Below are 21,452 nucleotides of genomic sequence, written 5' to 3'. Positions count from 1 at the left end.
GAAGGGTGTGTGAAAATTTTGAATATAAAGCACAAATATACGTATCGTACAAAAAACAGATTTATAGCACATCTGTATTAAAATTTCAATGGGAAAATGTCTAAAAAGGCTCCTGGTTGACATCAGTAAATAGGGTACCCTGGGGGTTGATAATAAAGCAAAAGGTCAAGCAACACCAGAGTGGGAGTCAACTTGTCTAGCAGCTTTGTAACTTTTCAGATTTGAAATGCACATGGGAGAAATCCCAGTCCCGAGCTCTACTTTACTGCCATCAGCCTTGTTGGATCTCAGCACCAGATTGTAGGTGAAAGGGAATCCGGTTTATTTTGTTGTGATTATTTTAAGTTGGATTGGTTTTATTGGTACCAGGAATTGAACCCAGAGGTGCTTATCTACTGAGCCATACATCCCCAGCACCCCCACCCCCCCACCCCGCCTTTTTTTAAATTTAGAGACAGGGTCTTGCTAAATTGCTTGGGCCTTACTTCCGGAGTCACTGGGATTACAGGCATGTGCCACTGCGCCTGGCTGGGAACCCAATTTTGTGCATAGGTAACAGAGACAAAAAGTCTGATTTATTTGAAGGAAGTAAAACTTTTCAGACTATCCAGCTTGTTTGTAAGTCCACAAAACGCAGGAATCCTGTAGATGTGGTGGGCTCGCTATATTTTCAAATGTTTCCAGTTTACTTTTAACGCATCAGTTAATTTGGTGGTACAAGAAAGAAGACTGAATTGTTAGAAATAAGTAGTATTCTTTAGGTCATTCAGTTCTTTTAAAGAACATAAACACTAGAATTTTCTACATGTCCTGGGAACAATGAAGTTTTAAATGTTTTGAATTTACTGTTAACATATAAATGTGTATAATGGGGCAGTAGATGAAAATTGCTAAGCTTGCATGTGACAGAAAACATGTTCTTACACATGGCAAATTCAGCACACTTGCTTACTATGCAACATTTTTCTCTTACGTATCAGAATTTCCTTTAAAAACTGAAGCAATATATACTGAGCTTATATCTACCCAACCCCTACATAAATAAAATTGTTTTTGATATGAAGGAAAGAGTTACCTATAATTAAACAGAAGTTTTGAAATAGATGTGCCTAAGTGGTAGGGGATAATGTTGTATATCATATTGGTTTACAGTTTTTTTCCTCCCTCCAACTTTTTCTTTTATTTATTTATTTATTTTTTAAATATTTATTTATTTATTTATTTTTAGTTTTCGGCGGACACAACATCTTTGTTTGTATGTGGTGCTGAGGATCGAACCCGGGCTGCACGCATGCCAGGCGAGCGCGCTACCGCTTGAGCCACATCCCCAGCCCCCCAACTTTTTCTTAAGAAAGATTCTAAAAACTGTTTCTTAACATTAATGTTCTTGTGGGCTGAAGTTATGGCTCAGTGGTAGAGAGCTTGCCTCACATGTTTGAGGCACTGCGTTCAATCCTCAGTACCACATAAAATAAATAAAAGTATTGTATTTATCTACAACTAAAAATTATTTTTAAAAAACCATTAATGTTTTTCTGGTTTAAATTAAAATTTAATATGGAAGCATGTTCAGGATGGTAATGGTTTATGATACTGGCATTCAAGTATTATTTTTTTTTTTTTTTGCCTTTAGAGATAAAAATGTTTCATTTATTATAAGAAATTTTCATAGCACATTCTTCTTTCCATCCTCCCCTCTATCTTCAAATTTGTCCCTAGGTTGTCCCCCATTCCTTAGCCTGGTCCCAACTTTCTAGCTTTGGATATTGTTTCAGCTTAGATTGGCATTGCCTGCCCTACAGTTCTTTTTTTTTTAACCTGGTGGGGATTAAACCCAGAGGCACTCAACCACTGAACCATATTCCCAGCCCTTTTTAATATTTTATCTAGAGACAGGGTCTTGCTGAGTTGCTTAGGGCCTCAATAAGTTACTGAGTCTGGCTTTGAACTCACGATCCTCCTGCCTCAGCCTCCTAAACCACTGGGATTACAGGCATGTGCCACCATGCCAGGCGCCTACCCTATAGTTCTTTTTTTTTTTTTTTTTTTTTTTTTGTGGAAGGGTGCTGGGGATTGAACTCAGGAACACTCAACCACTGAGGCACATCCCCAGCCCTATTTTTTGTATCTTTTTTTTTTTTTTGATACCAGGATTGAACTCAGGGACACTCACCCACTGAGCCACATCACCAGCCCTATTTTGTATTTTAAGCACCTCACCATTTCTGGGGTTGGCTTTGAACTCGTGATCCTCCTGTCTCAGCCTCCTGGCCAACAGGATTACAGTCATGTGCCATATCACACCCAGCCCTCCCCTATAGTTCTGTTAGTATGTGAGCAACTTTTTTATAGCAACCATGTAAACAGCTGCTAGTACCCTGGACACTTGTATAAAATGCCACTTGAAGGTAAGGCATACTAATTTCATTAGTCTTGCCACTTGTACTCTGAAGGATAGCTGTTTGGGTTCAGTAATGCATGGAACATGTGAACTGAGGCAAATCTGTTTGAAAATCTCAATTTGAATCCATTGCATGTATAATTTAGCTATTAAATTTCTCAGTCCAAGAAAAACACATTTTCTTCTAAAAATAAGAAAAACCTCTTGTTGGTTGTCTAACATAATTATATTACAGCCTAAATGTGGGATTTATTTCTGTTTCTATTTTCCCAAGGTTTTTAAAAGACAGTTGGAACAATCATATACAGTTGCTCTGGGTGTGCACTTCACAATTCCAGGGAGCTGCATCTGCATAGACTCACATCTATAATGTGACAGCTCAAAGTACAATATTGTAGATGCTCTGGACATGTAGTAAATAAGTACCAGCAATCTCACTGTCCTGCCATTCACATTGGTGTTCTGACTAGCACTATTTCTAGCTGATCTAATAAACAATTCTCATTACCAGGAATGTGGGGTTTTCCTTAAGACACTAGGGGAAGCTACCTGTAAATCTTTTTGATATCATCAATGAAGAGCCTACATCCTGGGAACAAATCTTTACTCCTCACACTTCAGATAGAGCCCTAATATCCAGAGTATACAAAGAACTCAAAAAATTAGACAATAAGATAACAAATAACCCAATCAACAAAGGGGCCAAGGACCTGAACAGACACTTCTCAGAGGAGGACATACAATCAATCAACAAGTACATGAAAAAATGCTCACCATCTCTAGCAGTCAGAGAAATGCAAATCAAAACCACCCTAAGATACCATCTCACTCCAGTAAGATTGGCAGCCATTATGAAGTCAAACAGCAACAAGTGCTGGCGAGGATGTGGGGAAAAGGGTACACTTGTACATTGCTGGTGGGACTGCAAATTGGTGCAGCCAATTTGGAAAGCAGTATGGAGATTTCTTGGAAAGCTGGGAATGGAACCACCATTTGACCCAGCTATTCCCCTTCTCAGTCTATTCCCTAAAGACCTAAAAAGAGCATGCTACAGGGACACTGCTACATCGATGTTCATAGCAGCACAATTCACAATAGCAAGACTGTGGAACCAACCTAGATGCCCTTCAATAGACGAATGGATAAAAAAAAAATGTGGCATTTATACACAATGGAGTATTACTCTGCATTAAAAAATGACAAAATCATAGAATTTGCAGGGAAATGGATGGCATTAGAGCAGATTATGCTAAGTGAAGCTAGCCAATCCCTAAAAAACAAATGCCAAATGTCTTCTTTGATATAAGGAGAGTAACTAAGAACAGAGAGCATGAGAAGAAGATTAACATTAAACAGGGATGAGAGGTGGGAGGGAAAGGGAGAGAGAAGGGAAATTGCATGGAAATGGAAGGAGACCCTCAGGGTTATACAAAAGTACATACAAGAGGAAGTGAGGGGAAAGGGAAAAATAATACAAGGGGGAGAAATGAATGACAGTAGAGGGGGTAGAGAGAGAAGAGGGGAGGGGAGGGGAGGGGGGATAGTAGAGGATAGGAAAGGCAGCAGAATACAACAGACACTAGTATGGCAATATGTAAATCAATGGATGTGTAACTGAGGTGATTCTGCAATCTGTATACGGGGTAAAAATGGGAGTTCATAACCCACTTGAATCAAAGTGTGAAATATGATATATCAAGAACTATGTAATGTTTTGAACAACCAACAATAAAAAAAAAAGATGAATCATTGTAGCAACAAAGTCATGGTAGGCTTTCAGAACCCCTTTCTGTCAAATTTGTTTCTTTATCTTCTTTATCTTTTCTCCATACTACTTTATTTTTTTTATCCTTTTAGTACTGGGGATGGAACTCAGGTGTCCTTAACCACTGAGCCACATCCCCAGCCCTTTTTATATTTTATTCCGAGACAGGATCTCCCTAAGTTGCTTAGGGCCTTGCTAAATTGCTGAGACTGGCTTTGAACTTGTGATCTCCTGCCTCAGCCTCTCAAGCTGTTGGGTCTACTACTTTTTTTTTTAATCTACTGGAAGAAGAATATTGCTGGATGTTGGAGGCATTCAAATTCTTTGTAAGTCTGGAATAAATCCAAGACCCACAGGAATATGGGAGACCTCGAACTTTTATGAGACGCCATGGGGTTCACAGACTTCATCACCTTCATGACACTTGCCTTCTGAAATTGTGTCAAGTGAATTGAATAAAAAGGACAGAGGTGCACCTTCCTTATTTAATTCCAGGAAGCAGATTTATTCCTATTCCCTACCCTGTTCGCACTTATGAAGTCATATATAGGCATGCCCACTGACTTTTGCTGGAAAAACAGCCCCATTGTGTTCTTCTTGACTTTTCTTTCAGACATAATCCTTGGCACAAAACATCTGAAATATTTTTCATTAATCTTCACTTATGATCTTGTATTTAAATCTTCTGTCCATATATTCTGTGCACAGATGTGTTTTAACCTAGTTAGTCACTTATAACTAACTGGTGGTTGAAGCTTTTATATCACTGTAGCATATTATTGGTACCCTATCCAGGATACAATAGAGCTCCTTGTATCATACATCTTGAATGATACATTTATAACTTTTAAATCCTGATTGAGACCTGTAGATAAATTTTTACTATAAACCCCTTACAAAGAAATTTTCTGGAATGAGGATATGATTTCCTGCAAAACTCAAGGTAAACAGGTCTGGAGCCCCTAGACACATTTATTACCATAATTGGATAAAGGTGCTAGAGAAATAGGGGTAGAAATGACAGTAAAATTGTTTCTGAGCATATTTCTAAGTCCAACTTTTTCTTACTACATGAGATGAGCAGAAGGTGGGAATAATATGTAATTGGGGATAAGACTGAGATCAGATAAGACAGGTAAGATGAAACATTTGTTGTTAGATTGCTTTTATGGAGGTGAGTCCACTTTTCTTTTTGTCTTGTTTCTTCCAGTTCTTACCAAGACACTACAGCATTATTAAGCAAAGGCACTCTGAGTGCCCCACCCCACCTCCTTCATCATGAAAACCTTGGCTACTCGAGATGTCTTTTGTAGAAAATCTCCCTTCTTAGGGCTGGGGATGTACCTCAGTTGGTAGAGTGCCTGCCTCACATGCACAAGGCCCTGGGTTTGATCCCCTGCACCAAAAGAAAAAAAAAAAAAGAATCTCCTTTCTCATTAGAACTTTCCAGTGTTTGGTAATTTCTTTCGTATTTTAAATTTTTTTTTTTGGTAATTTCTTTATTAAGTTTTTCATTAAGAATTTATTGAACACCTGCTATATCTAGGCATTGATCTAGGGGGTGGGGTGCAGCAGGAAACAAAACAGTGTTTTAGCTCTTTTGGAACTTGTATTCCAAATGTAGTTGATGGAAGGAGACAATATGCAAATCTCTAACATGTCAGGGATGATAATTGCCATCAACAGAATCAAGTAAGAAGCGGGTACACAGAATGCTGGGGAGCAGGGAGAATTCTCTGATTCACTTTCATTTTCATAGGAAGGAGGAAGAGGTTACTATCAGTGCAGTAACCATGGTAGGAGCAGGGAATCGACTTGATGAGAGATTGGGTATTAGTCAGGGGAACAGTGTGGCTGGAGAAAGGTAAGCAGAGGCTAGAAGTACAGATATTCAGGTTGTAGAAATAGTGTGGGAAGATTATGCAGGGTGTGACTGTTTCAATAAAACTTTATGGACACTTAAATTTGAATTTTATGTAATTTTCATGTATCATGAAATATTCTTTTAATCTGTTTCAAGCATTTAAAAATGAAAAAAAAAACATTCTAAGCTAATAGAATATACAAAAGCAGGCTTCAGGTTGAAGTCAACTCATGGATCATAGATTGCCAGCAGTTCTCTATATATTTGCATTGTTCTATTTTCTTCATGGTATACAACTGTAAATGACTGATAAACTAGGCTTGTGGGATTTTGAGATATCCAGTATGTGAACTATTATATTAAATAGTCTCTAACATCTACTCTTATCATAATTTGTCTGATTTTGTGAATTGATTTTAAATTCTAAAGCATTTTTCCTCCTAAGGCAGAATATTTACTCTCTCCTATTTTCCCATGGAGATAGGTTAGAGTTTGGGTGACTGTATCAAAGAGTCTTCCAGGTCCTTCCAGCCACAAGCTATCCTATAAGGTGTTTGTTTCTAGTAGCCAAAGTTATGGAAGGAAATCACCTTAGCCCATTAATCCAGCCTGGTGGTTACAGAAAGAGAGATGGGCAAAGCAGCTCTGGCCACATAGCAGGTCTGGACAAAATTTAAATACCTTGATGCTTTCCTTCATCCCTGAGAACCTTAAAAGGGCTACCTCTGAAGCCCTATGTAAATATTAGGTGGATAGTGACAACATAGTAAATTATGGCAAAATACTCTGGTCAGATACTTTATGAATCAGGCTAGGCCAGGATATGCTATGATAACAAAAACCCTCAGAATTTTGGTGGCTTATAAATAATTTGTTGCTCATACCATATCACTATTCTGGTTCATTTAGTGTCAACTCCATATTGGGAAGCAGCTAGCTGAGTATCCACATCTAGAATATTATAAACCACCATGACAGAGGGAAAGAGCACAGTTAAATTCTCTGACCTAGAAATGTTATACATCATTCCTGGTCACTGCCTTTAGATCGACTGGCCCACCTAGCCACAAGGGACCAGGAAATGCAGTCCCACCTTGTATTCTGAAGGTAGAAAGGTAAAAATATTTGGTGAACATATTAATGATGATCACACAGAACTTGAGTCTTTTTAAATACTTCCAGGAATTTATCTTTGTCTCTAGAGTGTTGAAAGCATCCCCAAGCTTATAGAAATGATGAAGAATGAATTGTATTGAGACAGCTTGGGAAGGGCAGGAGGAGACAATAGAAAGTCAAAATTCACTGATTTCCATCATACCTCCTTGCATGGAAGACCCTTGGCTTTGCTTAAAAAAATCTGGTTTCCATGCTTGGAACAACTTCACTGGAGATGGGAAAGTTTGCTGAAAGAAGGCAGGTTTATTTCTGTTGCTCAGCAGGCTCCTCCTTGGGAAAAGAAAAGCTGTACATTTAGTTCAGCAAACGTGTGGAATGTCTCCCATGTGCCAGGCACATGAGTGAAAATGGTATTTTTATAAAATAAAGATGTCTTAAATGTTTGCATGTCTTACTAATAGCCAGAGAATTCATCTTGGCCTGTGGGGAGGATAATTTTAATGCCTGAAACTTTAAGTAATGATATACATTTTATAGAGGAATTTTTTTTTGTCATTTACTGAGTATTACTAAATACTAAGTATTCCTTTCCTGAAATCTGGATTTGGCTAAAATTGTTTGTGGATAGAGGAAATGGCACAGCAAATGTCCCTATGAGAAATATTTTGCTGTTACTTACTTTTCCTTTGTGGATAGAGTTAAAAAAAGGTATAACTTTGATTGAATGAGTACCCTAAATTTAAGATTCTACACACACACAGAGAGAGAACAGAGTGGAATGAAGAAAAATAAAAGTAGCCTTTGCAAAGGTGTATTTAGTTCAGAACTACATTGTCACAGTAAGATTGGGGATCATTGGGCATCATTGTGCAAAGGATGCCGATAATGAAGAGAAGGTGATCAGTGGATGTTGATGTTGAACACTAGGTCTTTAGGAAGAAATGTGAAAGGGGACATTCTGGGTTGACTGACCATGGCTAGATGGGCTGCCTTAGAAAGGACAATTGAGTTTTGCATGAAGATCCTCCTCCCATCCAATGGATTATGCTACATCTTGACTAAAATAGAGCTGTAGCAGTTAACTATTGCCATAATTGTGCCGTGTAACAAATCAGTACGATTTTCAGTGGCTTAAAACATCAATAATTTATTCTGTGCCTTTATGAGTCAGCTGCGAGTCAGAGGATCAAGGATCAAGCCACAGGTAAAGTGTGGGTCTGCCCCACATGGCTCTTGTTTTCTTTCAGTCACTGGGCTAGCAGGAGCATGTCCTTGTGGTGATGGCAAATGTCAAGGAGAACTGTGAGATCATGTCCCATTGGTCAAAGTAGGTGACATAACCCAACATCAATAAAGCTAGAAAATATATTCCTTCCACAGAGGGTAGAAGGAGGGGAGAAATTGTTTTTAATAATAACGTAATCACCATGAAAGCTTTCAGTTTTTTCTTAGTCATTGGACCCTTGGTCATTGAGATCAGTGATACAAGGGACTATAACATATCCCAGGATCTATACTCTTGGGGTTATTCAGAGCATACTTTTAAAAGATCTAGAGCTATCTTGCCACTCAGGCCTATTCCACACTCATCTACCCCCTCATTTTTTAAACACAGCTATGTCAAATGGTACAGAGTCATTTGAGTAGAGCACAGATTTAAAATATATAAAAGGGATATTGACATGTCCTCAAATGTAAATGATTTGGATGGAGAGAAAACTACCAATGATCTTCATCAAATTGGAGGCATCTTAGTCCCCTAGCATCTCCCTAAAATATCCAGAGAAGTATGCACAAGCACAAATTCACACAAACACAAACACACACACAGAGTTCCTATATTTGTAGTTCCTTTACTTAGTATAAATAAACAATCTGTATTCTCACATATGCTTTTAAATATGAAACTGCATAAATAAAGGAGCCATCAGTAGCATGAAGCCCCTGAAATAAACCCCTATCCACCCCCAGATGACCAGGTTTCTGGATTTCAAAGATGCAGGACCAAGCCCTTGGCAGGTTGCATGTGATCAGCCACAGCAGCCATAGCCGCAGCAATAGTTATTAGCAAGTGCACATTTTCCTCCCTACCCCCAGTTGGTATGCCCCACACCATCAAGCACCACCTATTCTAGGTAAAGCCAGACCCTAATAACAAAACACAAAGTTTAAAAGTGAGGGTTTTTTTTTTTGCTTCATATATTGAAAAATTTACTTCTTTCTTGGTGTGAAGTTCTATGAATCTTAACACATATACAGATTTGTGTAACAACTGTAACCAATAGTTTATTCTTTTTTATTGCTGAGTAGTAGTCCATTCATACATGAGTTGTTTCCAGATTCTTTGTTTTTGTTTTGTTTTGTTTGTTTGGCTACTACAGATAAAGCAACTATAAACATTTGTGTATATTTCTTTTTGTATGTATGTAAACATAGGCTTCATTTATCAAAGGTAAATTCCCAGGAGTAGGGCTGCTAGTCATATGATGAGCATATGCTTATTTTTATAAGAAACTGCCAACACATTTTCCAGAGTGTTATACCATTCAAAGCTAGTCTTCAATGATTCAAATCTATGCTTGCTCCTCTCAAATAACCTGTCCAGACATAAGAGTGGATTATATAATATTAGGTAAAGCTTCCTTGGGGTGAATATGAGTTTCCTTGAGAGCTATGAGAGGCAAAGTCAACTTACACTTGCAGGTTGGGCAAGACCTGGACAGGTTCCTTGACAGGTGGAAGAGGGAGAACATCTGTGGAGGACAGCTTGGGGCACAGCGGGACAGTACAACTTGGACCCGAAACCAGGAAAAATGTGGTGGTTTTGGCTAAACGTTAGCCATCAAGATAGAGATGAAATGCAAAATGTTCTTCCGGTGAAACCCAAGAAATTGCTAAGAGGTGGAAGGAACACGGAACTATTTGTATTGCAATATGATCCACTTCCCCAAACCCGCTGCAAAGGGAAATTGCTGATCACGGTAACAAGACAACTGGGCCCCAGGCAGCTCTTCTAAATTCTTAAGCAAATTTAGGGAAAGTCATGTGCAATGTGTTTTCTCCATAACTCACACCAAAGCTCCTGGATATTCCAAATATACAAATTCTACTCACCAAACCCCCTTATCATCAAACTTCTGGAAGTTTTCACAAAGAAAATAGCATCTGCAGTTTTTAAAGGCTTGGAAACAGTCTAATACCCGTTGCTCAAGAGTTCCAATGACAAATTAAGCAAAGCTGATCTCCTTTTCCATGTCTGGAACCGGAGGTTCTTAATCAAGTGAACCTGGAATGGCCCAGGAAAAGCTTTTTTGCAGCTCTTCGAGGAAAGAAGCTGCCGTCCTTTCTTACCAATTTTTGCAGATGGCCTGACAGCTCAGAGCTGGGATGGGCACCCAGCTGCATACCCGCAAGCCCAGCTCCTTCCACTTGGCATTTATATATATATATTTCCATATCAATAGACCTTTATTTATTTTTATGTGGTGCTGAGAATTGAACCCAGTGCCTCACACATGCTAGGCAAGTACTCTACTACTGAGCTACAACCCCAGCCCTAACTTCCCATTCTTGTGGTTGTACATGTTGTGGAGATTCACTGAAGTGTTTTCACATATCAACATAGGAAAGTTTTGTCTGATTTATTCTACTATCTTTCCTATTTCCATCCTCCTTGCTTGCCTTCATTCCCCTTTGTCTAATCTAATGAACTTCAATTTTTCCCTCTCTCTCCTTATTGTGTGTTAGCATCTGCATATCATAAAGAACATTTGGCCTTTGGTTTTTGGGGAATTGGCTTATTTCACTTAGCATGACAGTTTACAGTTCCATCCATTTACTGGCAAATGTCATAATGTCATTCTTCCTTTAGGCTGGGTTAATATTCTATCATTCATATATATATATATATATATATATATATATATATATATATATATATATATCTCACAGTTTCTTTATCCATTCATCTACTGAAGGGCATCTAGGTTGATTCCATTTTAGCTATTGTGAATTGAGCAGCTATAAACATTGATGTGGTTGCGTCACTGTAGTATGCTGTTTTTAAGCCCTTAGGGTATAAACCGAGGAGTGGGATAGCTGGGTGGTTCCATTAGGACTGCCTTTTAAGGGAATTATAATTTATATTTTTTCAGTTTAATTCCAACAGTATGTATTATTTAATTAAAGCATGTATTACTTAATTAACATTTAATCAAAGCAGTATGTATTATTTTAAATTTTATTTAAGAAATGAGCTGTTTGGAATTTGGGGGAATTCGAGGGGCAGTTTAGTCTGTCGTTTAGGTGGGCAGCCAGCCTCATTATGTTGTTTAGTTGGGAAAACAATATCATTGGTCTTGAACCTTGAAAAAGTCATACAGGCTGGGAACTGACCTGTAACCAATCAGCTAACTTCAGTGAGGAAAAGGCTTTAAAATACACTTCAGTGAGATACTCATACAAATATTTTGAACCTAAGGTATAAGTCAAGGGATTTAAAGAAACTAAAACTATTTTGAAGCATGCATCAGTCATTTATTCCCCTCTGAAGATCAGTGGACTTGTATAGACAGAGCTCAGGCCCTAACCCAGGTCTTTGAACTCAAAATCAGAATGCTCCATGCCCCAAATCAGTGGTTTGCATTAAAATTGATTGGGAAGATTTTTTTAATGAGCATTTTATTTTGAACTGATTTGAGATTTTCAGAAAAGTTGTAAAGATAGTATAAAGAGTTCCTGTAATGCTCTTCACCTAGCTTCCTCTGAGGCTAACACAGGAAGTTTATAAAAATCCTGATGGCAAAGCTGAGATCCAAGCTTATAAAATGAGAATCTCTGAGGAGGAGATGCAAGCATCAGTATTTTTTTGAAGTTTCTTCCCAGGTAGAAGACAAGGTTGGGAACCTCTGCTCCAAATCCTTCCAAAAGTGTAGTCAGCCAACCATAGAGAATTTCCATTGCTATGGAGCTTGTTAGGAATGAACACTCTTAAGTCTCTAAGTGTAGGTCTACTCTATGAGTAGTATATTGCTAAAGTTTTGTTACAAAAACTTTAAGCCTCACAAATTAGATACTGGCTTCTGGTAGCCAAAAAATCACAGAATGATTTGTTATTTAGAAATGAAATTGCTAACAGTCTTACATGAATTACAAAGAGAGAGAGAGAGAGAGAGAGAGAGAGAGAAAGCTACTGCTGTAATAGAAAACAGATCTGGTAACCCTGTTTCACTTCCTTCCTCTTGCTGACTACTTTTTTAGTTATTTTAGTTTTGATTAGCATTCCCATTAGAAAATAGGAAGAAATTTAGTGCAACTTATTTGACAAAAGTTTAGTAATTAAAACCTTTAAAAACAATGGTTTAAGTATGTATTTTGGGATTATGTCCAGTCTTTTGAATTTTTATTTTTGTCTTGCCAAAGCAGATAGCATAAAGTTGGTTATATAAAAATCAACCAATGCAGAAAGCCAATTAGAAACAATAGGCAGCGATTCTTTTTTTGTTGTTTTTGTTCTTTTTAGTTATACGCGACTGTAGAGTGTATTCTTCATATTATACATACATGGAGTATAACTTCCCATTCTTGTGGTTGGACATGATGTGGAGTTACACTGGTTGTATATTCACAAATGAACATAGGAAAGTTATGTCCAATTCACTCTATTGTCTTTCCTATTCCCATGCCGCCCCCACCCCACCTGTCCAATCCATTAAAACCCAGCACACACCTATTGTGAGTCAGCATCTGCCTATCAGAGAAAGCTTTCAGCCTTTGGTTTTGGGGGATTGGCTTATTTCACTTAGCATGATAGTCTCCAGTTCTATCCATTTAGATAGCCATTCTTGACCTAGGTAAATGTCTGCCCCAGTGAATTCATTGTCAGATGTCTACTTACATTGAATTTAGTACTTCCGTTTATAATAGCAAAATAAGTGTCTGTAATTCCTAAGTTATTTCAAACTAGGTTTTAAATTATGAGACAAAGGATGCTTAAATGACCTACTACTTGAGTATACACTGGATTTTTTATGAGACAAGTCATATGAGCCATTCATTGACTTTAATTCAATCCAGAGAATTCATATTTTCTCCTGAGTTCTCATGGTTGGATAGTTTAAAAATATTTCTGAAATTGAACTGAAATCTATAAGAACTATGAAGGCATATGTCAGCCTGTATTTATAGATGGTATTGGATGAAATTTCATCACAATAAATAAAAATCCTTCAATATAGTGTATTTTAATAACATTAAAAAACTATTTGGTTGCTTTCATCAACTTCACATGGAAGCAGTATTGTCACAAAATTTTATTTTGGAGATTAAATTGGATAGGAAGTGGCTATACCATCCAACAAGAAGAGGAAGTGGGTAATAAGGAAATAGAGACTATTGACAAATGGAACTTAATGTAGAGTCACTGAATTTCAGAATTGCCAGGGACACTAGCAATTATTCAGTTTAATTCCTAGAGTTCCTAGATGAAGAAACTGTGGCAAGCCACTTAAATTCAATGCCAGTGCCCACAAACCTCATCTGTACTCCTCAAGCTTTTCCATCACCTGACTCCCAGAAAATTGTCTTGATTCACATTTCACAGAGAAGTGGGAAGCCACAGGCATGAGCTTGTAAAGCTTCCCAGGCAGACTTGAAATCTACAAAGCTATGTTATTCCCTATAGTTCACCTAGGTCTCAGAGAGTCATCTTCTTGTCTATTCATACTGTGACGACTTATCTCTCGAACTCAGGTCAGACCAGATCCTCTCATTCCCTGTTGTATCTCTGATGCATAAGCTTTCAATTTCTTCCTTTAGCTCTTTCCCTCAGCTTATAAACCCATCCAGGATTCTCCTACCTTGATTAAACACACACATATATACTGGACTAATGGATCTAAATGATGAGGAAAGAATGATGAGAAAGGGGAAAAAAAAGAATTTCTCAACAAAGCACATCAAGATACTTATTACTGAGAAAGGCAGCAATAAAATTAATCACTGGGATATAAATCATATCCATGAAGCTAAAATATAAAATAATTTGAAGACATACCTAAAATAAGAATATTTTTGACCCTCAAAGAGGTAAAGGAATAACATCCATAAAACAAGAATGACAAATTAAGAACATATGAAAATGAAACAAAAAGTACATAGGAAGAAGAATGAAGTAGAAATACTTGAAATTATGAACATGGTTATTGAGATTAATGATTTAACAAAATAAAATCTTGACTACACAATTGAACAATTGGTGATTAGGAAGATGAACCAATTAAATGTGTTTTACCCATAAAACATTAAAGATAGATGAAGGGGGAAAATAGGTAAATATGAAAGCACATTTAAATGACACTAAATAGATTTAAAGGCTTCAACATATCTGGTAAGTATTAAAAAAAAAAAGAGTAAAGGGGCTGGGGTTGTGGCTCAGCAGCAGAGCACTCACCACGTGAGAAGCTCTGGGTTCTATCCTCAGCACCACGTAAAAATAAATAAATAAAAGTATTGTGTCCAACTACAACTAAAAAATATTTTTTTAAAAAGAGTAAAGACAGCATTATAGATGGAATAGTGGGAAAGATACTGGATGAGATATTAAAGAATTGAGGAGAAAAAGACAGGTGGCCTCAGATTGAAACTGTCATGAAGGTCTCTGTCATAACTTCTCAGCTTTGTCATTGTAGCATGGAAGCAGCCATAGATGATATGAAGGTAAATGGAAATGGCTGTTTTCTGTGCCAACAAAATTTTATTTATAAAAACAGCAGGCCACAGGCTGAATTAGGCCAGAAGTCCATACTTTGATGAACTTTGATCTAAAAAATAACCATTTTTACATTTTCATGTATATGTCTTCAGATCTTCATATATATATATATATCATATACATTTGTATATATATCTTCATATACATATGACTTGAACCACACTTCCTCTTCTGAGTGCCCACCTTTTTTTTTTTTTACCATATCTGTTATCATATTTAAAAGAAAAAAATCATATATCCCAAGGGGCTGGGGTTGCGGCTCAGTGGTAGAGCACTTGCCTAGCATGTGTGAGGCACTGGGTTCGATCCCCGGCACCGCGTAAAAATAAACAAATAAAGGTATTGTGTCCATCTACAACTAAAAAAATATATATTTTTTTTTAAAAAAGAACTTGCTAAAAAAATCCTATTCCCCAAATACTGATGAACAATATAAATTTTATCTACTGTTTTCAAGGGGCAATGGTGGAGTGTGTCCATTCACACTACTCAAGTAAAGCTTCTAAAAGTCCCATTTGCTTGTCTCTGGTTCTACCCACCCCTTTCCTCCCCATCCAGCAGGCAGTAGACCTTCATCTCTCCCTTTCACCTTCTTCTATCAGCATCTACACCACTCTTCATCTCTTACCGAACCCAAGCTCAAAATGCCTTCAGTCTGCACATCCCAATCACTCAGCATAACAAGAACCCAGAAACTCCAGGGTCAGCAAGGGAAAATCCCAAGCCCTAGCCATAGGCAGATCACCTTATTATTTCTGCAGCACATTCAAGGAGGTTATAAACTCATTCTGTCCCAAATTACCTCTGCATCATTGGTTTTGATGATCACGTAGTATTTCATTGTGTGCATGCATTTATCAATATTTTATATAAAAGCCCTCAATTTTGAAAAAGATATTACATACTGAAAACCTTTTATTGACTGAGTCTTTTTTCTCACAAACCCATCTAATATAATTACGTTGTTTCAGTCAATATAGTTCATGTGAAAGCAATTTTTCAATGTAAATTCTAGAAATGCACTTTATAAGAAAAAGTCACGTTTTTAAAATAAGAAACAAGCTTTCAAAGAAAAAGAAAAGGACAGAAAGGTTTTGAAGTCAGGTTATTAGAGTCTCAAAATTTTCTTTTCTTGTCTGATTGTAGGCAGGATTCTCCAGAACTTTGTGGATCAGTGTCTAACAAATAAAGATGAAAACAATTGTCATTAGTTAGTGTCACAAAGTTAGTATGATAAAAATATGTATTATTTTTCTGTGGCCATTGTAACAAGTTACCATAAATTTGGTGGCTTAAAACAGGAAAAAATCTCAAATCAATGTGTCAAACTCTTGTAGAGAGAATCCTTCCTTCCGTACTTCTTTCAGTTTCTCATGACTGTGTGATCCCTGTGTGGTGGCTATATCACTTCAATCTTTGCCTCTATCTTCACATGACCTTCGCTGTGTCTATACCTTCTCCTCTTCTGTCTCCTACAAGGACACTAGACATTGGATTTAGGGTCCTTGTAGACAATCTCATCTCAAGATCCTTATTAAGTTCATTATATCTGTATAGATCCTTTCCCCAAATAAGGTTATGTTCACAGGTTGCATAGGTTAGGATGTGGACATATCATTTTGAAGTCCACCATTCAATCTGCTACAATATTCTTTGTAAGAGTTCTGAGAAATCAGGAGAAAAACGTACATCCTCTTCAATCATGAATAAGTGAAATGTGAATCAAAACTACTAGGTGTCATTTCTCCTAGGCATTGATGTATATTTGAATAATCTAATTTCTTTACAGTTCTATTTGTTTTTAAGTATTAGCAATGAAATTTGTCAAAACAGATTTAGTGACTTGCTCTTCAACCCCTATTTCCCTTTTAAGCGGTCATCTCGATCAATGTTAGAACAATCTGAACAGCAGATTAGGGCCGCTTCCAGTTTGGAGGAGCTACTTCGAATAACACATTCTGAGGACTGGAAACTATGGCGGTGCCGGCTGAAGCTGAAAAGTTTTACCAGTATGGATACTCGCTCAGCATCCCATCGATCCACCAGGTTCGCGGCAACTTTCTATGACATTGAAACACTCAAAGGTAGGTGTGTGGGTATAGACACAAATTCTTTTTTTTTTTTAAATCAGATAGTGACAAATGTACCAATTTCTTCCAAAAGTTTGAATAGGACAGACGGATGTTCAAGGGAGACTAAAAGGGTATCTTTAATTGTTTTGGAAGGGGTACTGGGGATTGAACTCAGGGACACTCAACCATGGAGCCACATCCCCAGCCCTATTTTGTATTTTATTTAGAGACAGGGTCTCACTCAGTTGCTTAGGGCCTCGCTAAGTTGCTGAGGCTGGTTTTGAACTCACGATCCTCCTGCTTCAGACTCCTGAGCTGCTAGGATTACAGGTATGCACCACCGCACATGGTGGTGTCTTTCATTTTACAACTTCGGTATTAATGGAGGATCCTGATGTTTAATTTCTTACTTTACAGGGAAACATACACAATATGATTTTGAGATCTAAAACCAACACAAAAACATTTCAAAACATAGAGTTAAATTCAACTCAGGGATGTGAGGGCAAAAGAAACCCTCACAAGACTTTTTTTTTTTTTTTTTTTTTTGGTACTGGATTGAATTCTTGGGCACTGAACCACTGAGCCACATCTCCAGCCCCACCCCCCTTTTTGTGTTTTTATTGAGACAGGGTCTCACTGTTGCTTAGAGCTTCTCTATTGCTGAAGCTGGTTTTTTACTTGTGATCCTCCTGCCTCATCTTCCCAAGCTGCTGGGATTACTGGTGTGTGCCACCATGCCAGGCAAGACTTCTTAATAGAAGAAAATCACTGAATTTACTTTAAAATTAAAACTATCTGGATATTCAACAACAAGGAACATTCTACTGCCATACATGCATAAATAAAACCAATGTATAGCTTTTTATATCTTCAACATTCTGTGATTTTTAGTAAAATTGAGAAGTAGATGTCAGAAGCTGAGCTATAATAATGGGTGCTGGTATTGTTGAGAATAATGAAGGCAGAAAAGTCTCAATACAAAATAATCAAAACTTCAGGGTAGAAAATAAAAAAGGCAGCCCTTTGTATCTGCATGTTCCATACCCGTAGATTCAACCAACCATGGACAGAAAATGTTTGGGAAATATATGAGACTTCTTGTTATCATTCCCTAAATGATACAGCATAAGAGGTACTTGCATCATATTAGGTTTTATAAGAAATCTAGAGATGATTTAGAGGATATGGGAGAATTACAGGTAAATACTACCCATTTTATGCAAGGGACTTGGGTACCTGAAGATTTTGATAACTGTGGAGGACCTGGAACCAATCTTCTGAGGGAGATGAATATAATTTGAAACAAGGGGAATGATGGTTCACCAGTAAGGCTTGGATATTCTTTATAAGAAAACCATTGCATGTATACATTACACCATAACAAATGAAATGCATGTCCAATGAAGTTGTGTGGCCTCTGAGTAGGCATTAATTTTTTGACGACATGTCAAAACAATACAAGAAGCTATTACAGCATTGTTCATCTAGCATTATAGATTTGAATAATGTGATTGCCTAGTAAATGATTATATCTATTGCATGGCCTTAACCAGATTACCTATCTGAAGGCTTGCGGTGCATCTAGAGATACTGTTAGAAGGCAAGCATTACCATCAAACCAAAACTAAGTGATTTTTAAAAGTCAGACACATTGTCATTTTTTTCTACAGAGGAAATCATAAAAATTAATGGAATTTGAGAATTCTAAAATTTTTCCCTAATCACCTGATAAATTGTCTAAAGTATTTATAAGTTAGAAGCAGTAAGTAATTGAATCAGTGTGTTAAACCAATTATCATTTGTAATTAACTCTTTTTTATGGATTTCAGGGTAATTCCCTGGCAGTAGTAAAGGCTGGGAGAGTTACCAAGGCCTTACTCAGTAGCATCAGTCATAACTCATACAATTTTGATGCAGATCTTACCTCTCCAACTTTCAAAACTTAGTTGTTTAAGGAGAAAAAGTGAATGGGAAGCCACATTTCAGTAGAATTTCAAACAAGAAAAACTTTCATGAACTGATGATTACTTAGGTTTTTTTCAAAGATTTATGACTAATAGTAGTGAATTAAATAATACCTATATTAAAACTTAATTGAATACTTATCTTTCCTGTTTATAACATTCAGCATCTTTATATAAATAGTCACAATCAGGAAATTTAAAAAGATTTCTCAGAATAGAAGATTTTTATTATGAAAAAAAAGGTAAATTGTGTAGTATAAGCAGTGCTCCCCCCATCAAATATGTTGTATTTTGCATTTTCAGTAATTGAAGAAGCAAAAATTGGGATTAAGGAGTAGAAATGGAAAAAGGACATAGAAAGGATAGTTTAAAGGAATAATTTAGACTAGGGTCAGATTTAAAACAGTAATTTCATGTCTGTATACTTTAAGCAGAGGCCCTCTCTAACCCTTCTAGTGGAAATATGTTTACATATATGAGAATTCAGAAAGATCTGGGGAAAGACCAATACAGAGTTTTAAAGATATGATAAAATTGGAGACATGTTTGTCTATTACTACTTAACACATAACTCCAAAACTTAGCTGCTTAAACATTTTTTAAAAATTGTATTGGTGCATTATAATTATGCATAGTAGTGGGATTTGTTGTTATATGTTCAGACACATCCACATGCAAACACACACACACACACACACTTTGGTCAATTTCATTACCTAGTATTCTCCCGGTCCCCTTCCTCTGCTCTGCTCTCTCCCTTTTATTTTCATGAGGCCTCCATTTTTTCCTATTTTCTCTCTAGCTTCCACATATAAGTGAAAAAATATGACCCTTGACTTCCTGAGTAAACAAACATTTTTAATGACACAGTTTTTGTGCATCCAAAATACAGACATGGACTAGATGGGTTTCTCTGCTTCAGAGTCTCTCTGGAGGCTGTAATCAAGATGTCAGCTTGGACTACAGGCATTTCAGGGTTCAACTGGGGCAGGATGTGCTTCTAAGTTCATTCAGCAGTTATTTGCAGGACTCATTTCTTCACAGGCTCTTGGACTGAGGGTCCCAGTTACTTTACTGGCTGTTGGCCACGGGCCTTCCTTAGTTTCTTGCCACATGGATCTTTCCAACATAGCAGCTTGCTTCACGAAAACCTGGAAGCAGAGAAAGATTGAAGGAGAGTGCCAGCAAGAGATACAGACTGCATTCTTTTAAAACTTAATCATGGATGTGACATCTCATCACTCTTACTGTATTTTCTTTATAAGAAGTGAGTCACTAGGTCCTGTCTACACACAAGAGAGGGGATTACACGAGGCCTGGCCACAATAGAGGTGGGCATCATTGAGGGTCAGTTTTTCTGTTTTGTTTTTGTTTTTGGTACAAGGGATTGAACTCAGGGCTCTCAGCCACTGAGCCACACCCCTAGCCATATGCGTGTGTGTGTGTGTGTATATATATATCCTCCTGCCCCAGCCTCCCAAATCACTGGGATTATAGGCATGCACCACCACACCTGGCTTGGGGGTCAGTTTTGCTTTTTTTAGGGAGGGTACCAGGGATTGAACTCAGGGGCACTAGACCACTAAGCCACATCCCCAACCCTATTTTGTATTTTATTTAGAGACAGGGTCTCACTGAGTTACTTAGCACCTTATTTTTTCTGAGGCTGGCTTTAAACTTGAAATCCTCCTGCCTCAGCCTCCTGAGGCACTGGGATTACTGGGATTACATGGTGTGTGCCACCATGCCCAGCTCAGTTTTGAAACAAGAATTTTTACCATATCCTTAATATACAATAAAGTCTACACTTCAATGCATGGGAAACTGTAGAGTTTTATTATAAAATTGAATCTTTCCTCCAAAATCAGTCATAGAAAGACTAGAAGCATTAAGTGTCCAAGTGTAAAAATCTTACTTAAAAAATAAACTGAGAAAAAAATCAAGTACTATTTTACAAGAAAGTAAGTAATTTTCTTTTTATTTCCAGAGGCTTGTTTCTCTTTTTCTTGTTTTCCTCAAATTAGCTATGGCCAAAGGATTGCTCCTTCTATTAAAATGAATGGGTTTATTTCATCATACTATGTGAACATCAGTGAGGGGCATTTACAAATTAGAAAACTCTTGATTTTAGAAAAGATTAGTTCCACTTAAATGCCCATTCATGTGCTTGCCAGGTTTAAGTCCCACTATAGTTAGTTGCTGAAGCAATCAACAAAAACATAGTTCTCAATGTTGCTAAAACCTATCCACAGCTGGCTTCAAGTATAAGAAATGCTATCCAACTGTATCCTGTAAATCATTTGATAAATAACATCAACATGTTATTTTTTACATGTTTCCATTTACTTATTAACCAGATTCCCCAGATGGATTCGGTCGGATTATGTATGGGACACGGTGTACGTCCCCAAAGGGAAATAAAATATTCTATGAAATGTATAGTATAAATGGGAAAGAACACAGATTAGGGGTTTAATATTTTTTCATAATCTTTGC

At 37.2% G+C, this 21,452-nt stretch overlaps 1 protein-coding gene across 1 annotated transcript in view; it reads left to right on the top strand.

Annotated features, from left to right (window-relative positions):
* The window catches only part of Vegfd (vascular endothelial growth factor D), a 35,083-nt gene that overhangs the window by 1,436 nt on the left and 12,195 nt on the right, over positions 1 to 21,452 (top strand). The window contains exon 2 of the mRNA XM_027946517.2: positions 16,791 to 17,001. Within this exon, the coding sequence (XP_027802318.1) occupies positions 16,791 to 17,001 (211 nt within the window). The remainder of the gene's footprint in view (positions 1 to 16,790; positions 17,002 to 21,452) is intronic.

The sequence above is a fragment of the Marmota flaviventris genome, chromosome X (assembly GCF_047511675.1).
Source record: "Marmota flaviventris isolate mMarFla1 chromosome X, mMarFla1.hap1, whole genome shotgun sequence".
Classification (NCBI taxonomy): domain Eukaryota; kingdom Metazoa; phylum Chordata; class Mammalia; order Rodentia; family Sciuridae; genus Marmota; species Marmota flaviventris.
The sequence above is the reverse complement of the archived record's forward strand: the minus strand, read 5'-3'. Positions and strand labels throughout refer to the sequence as shown.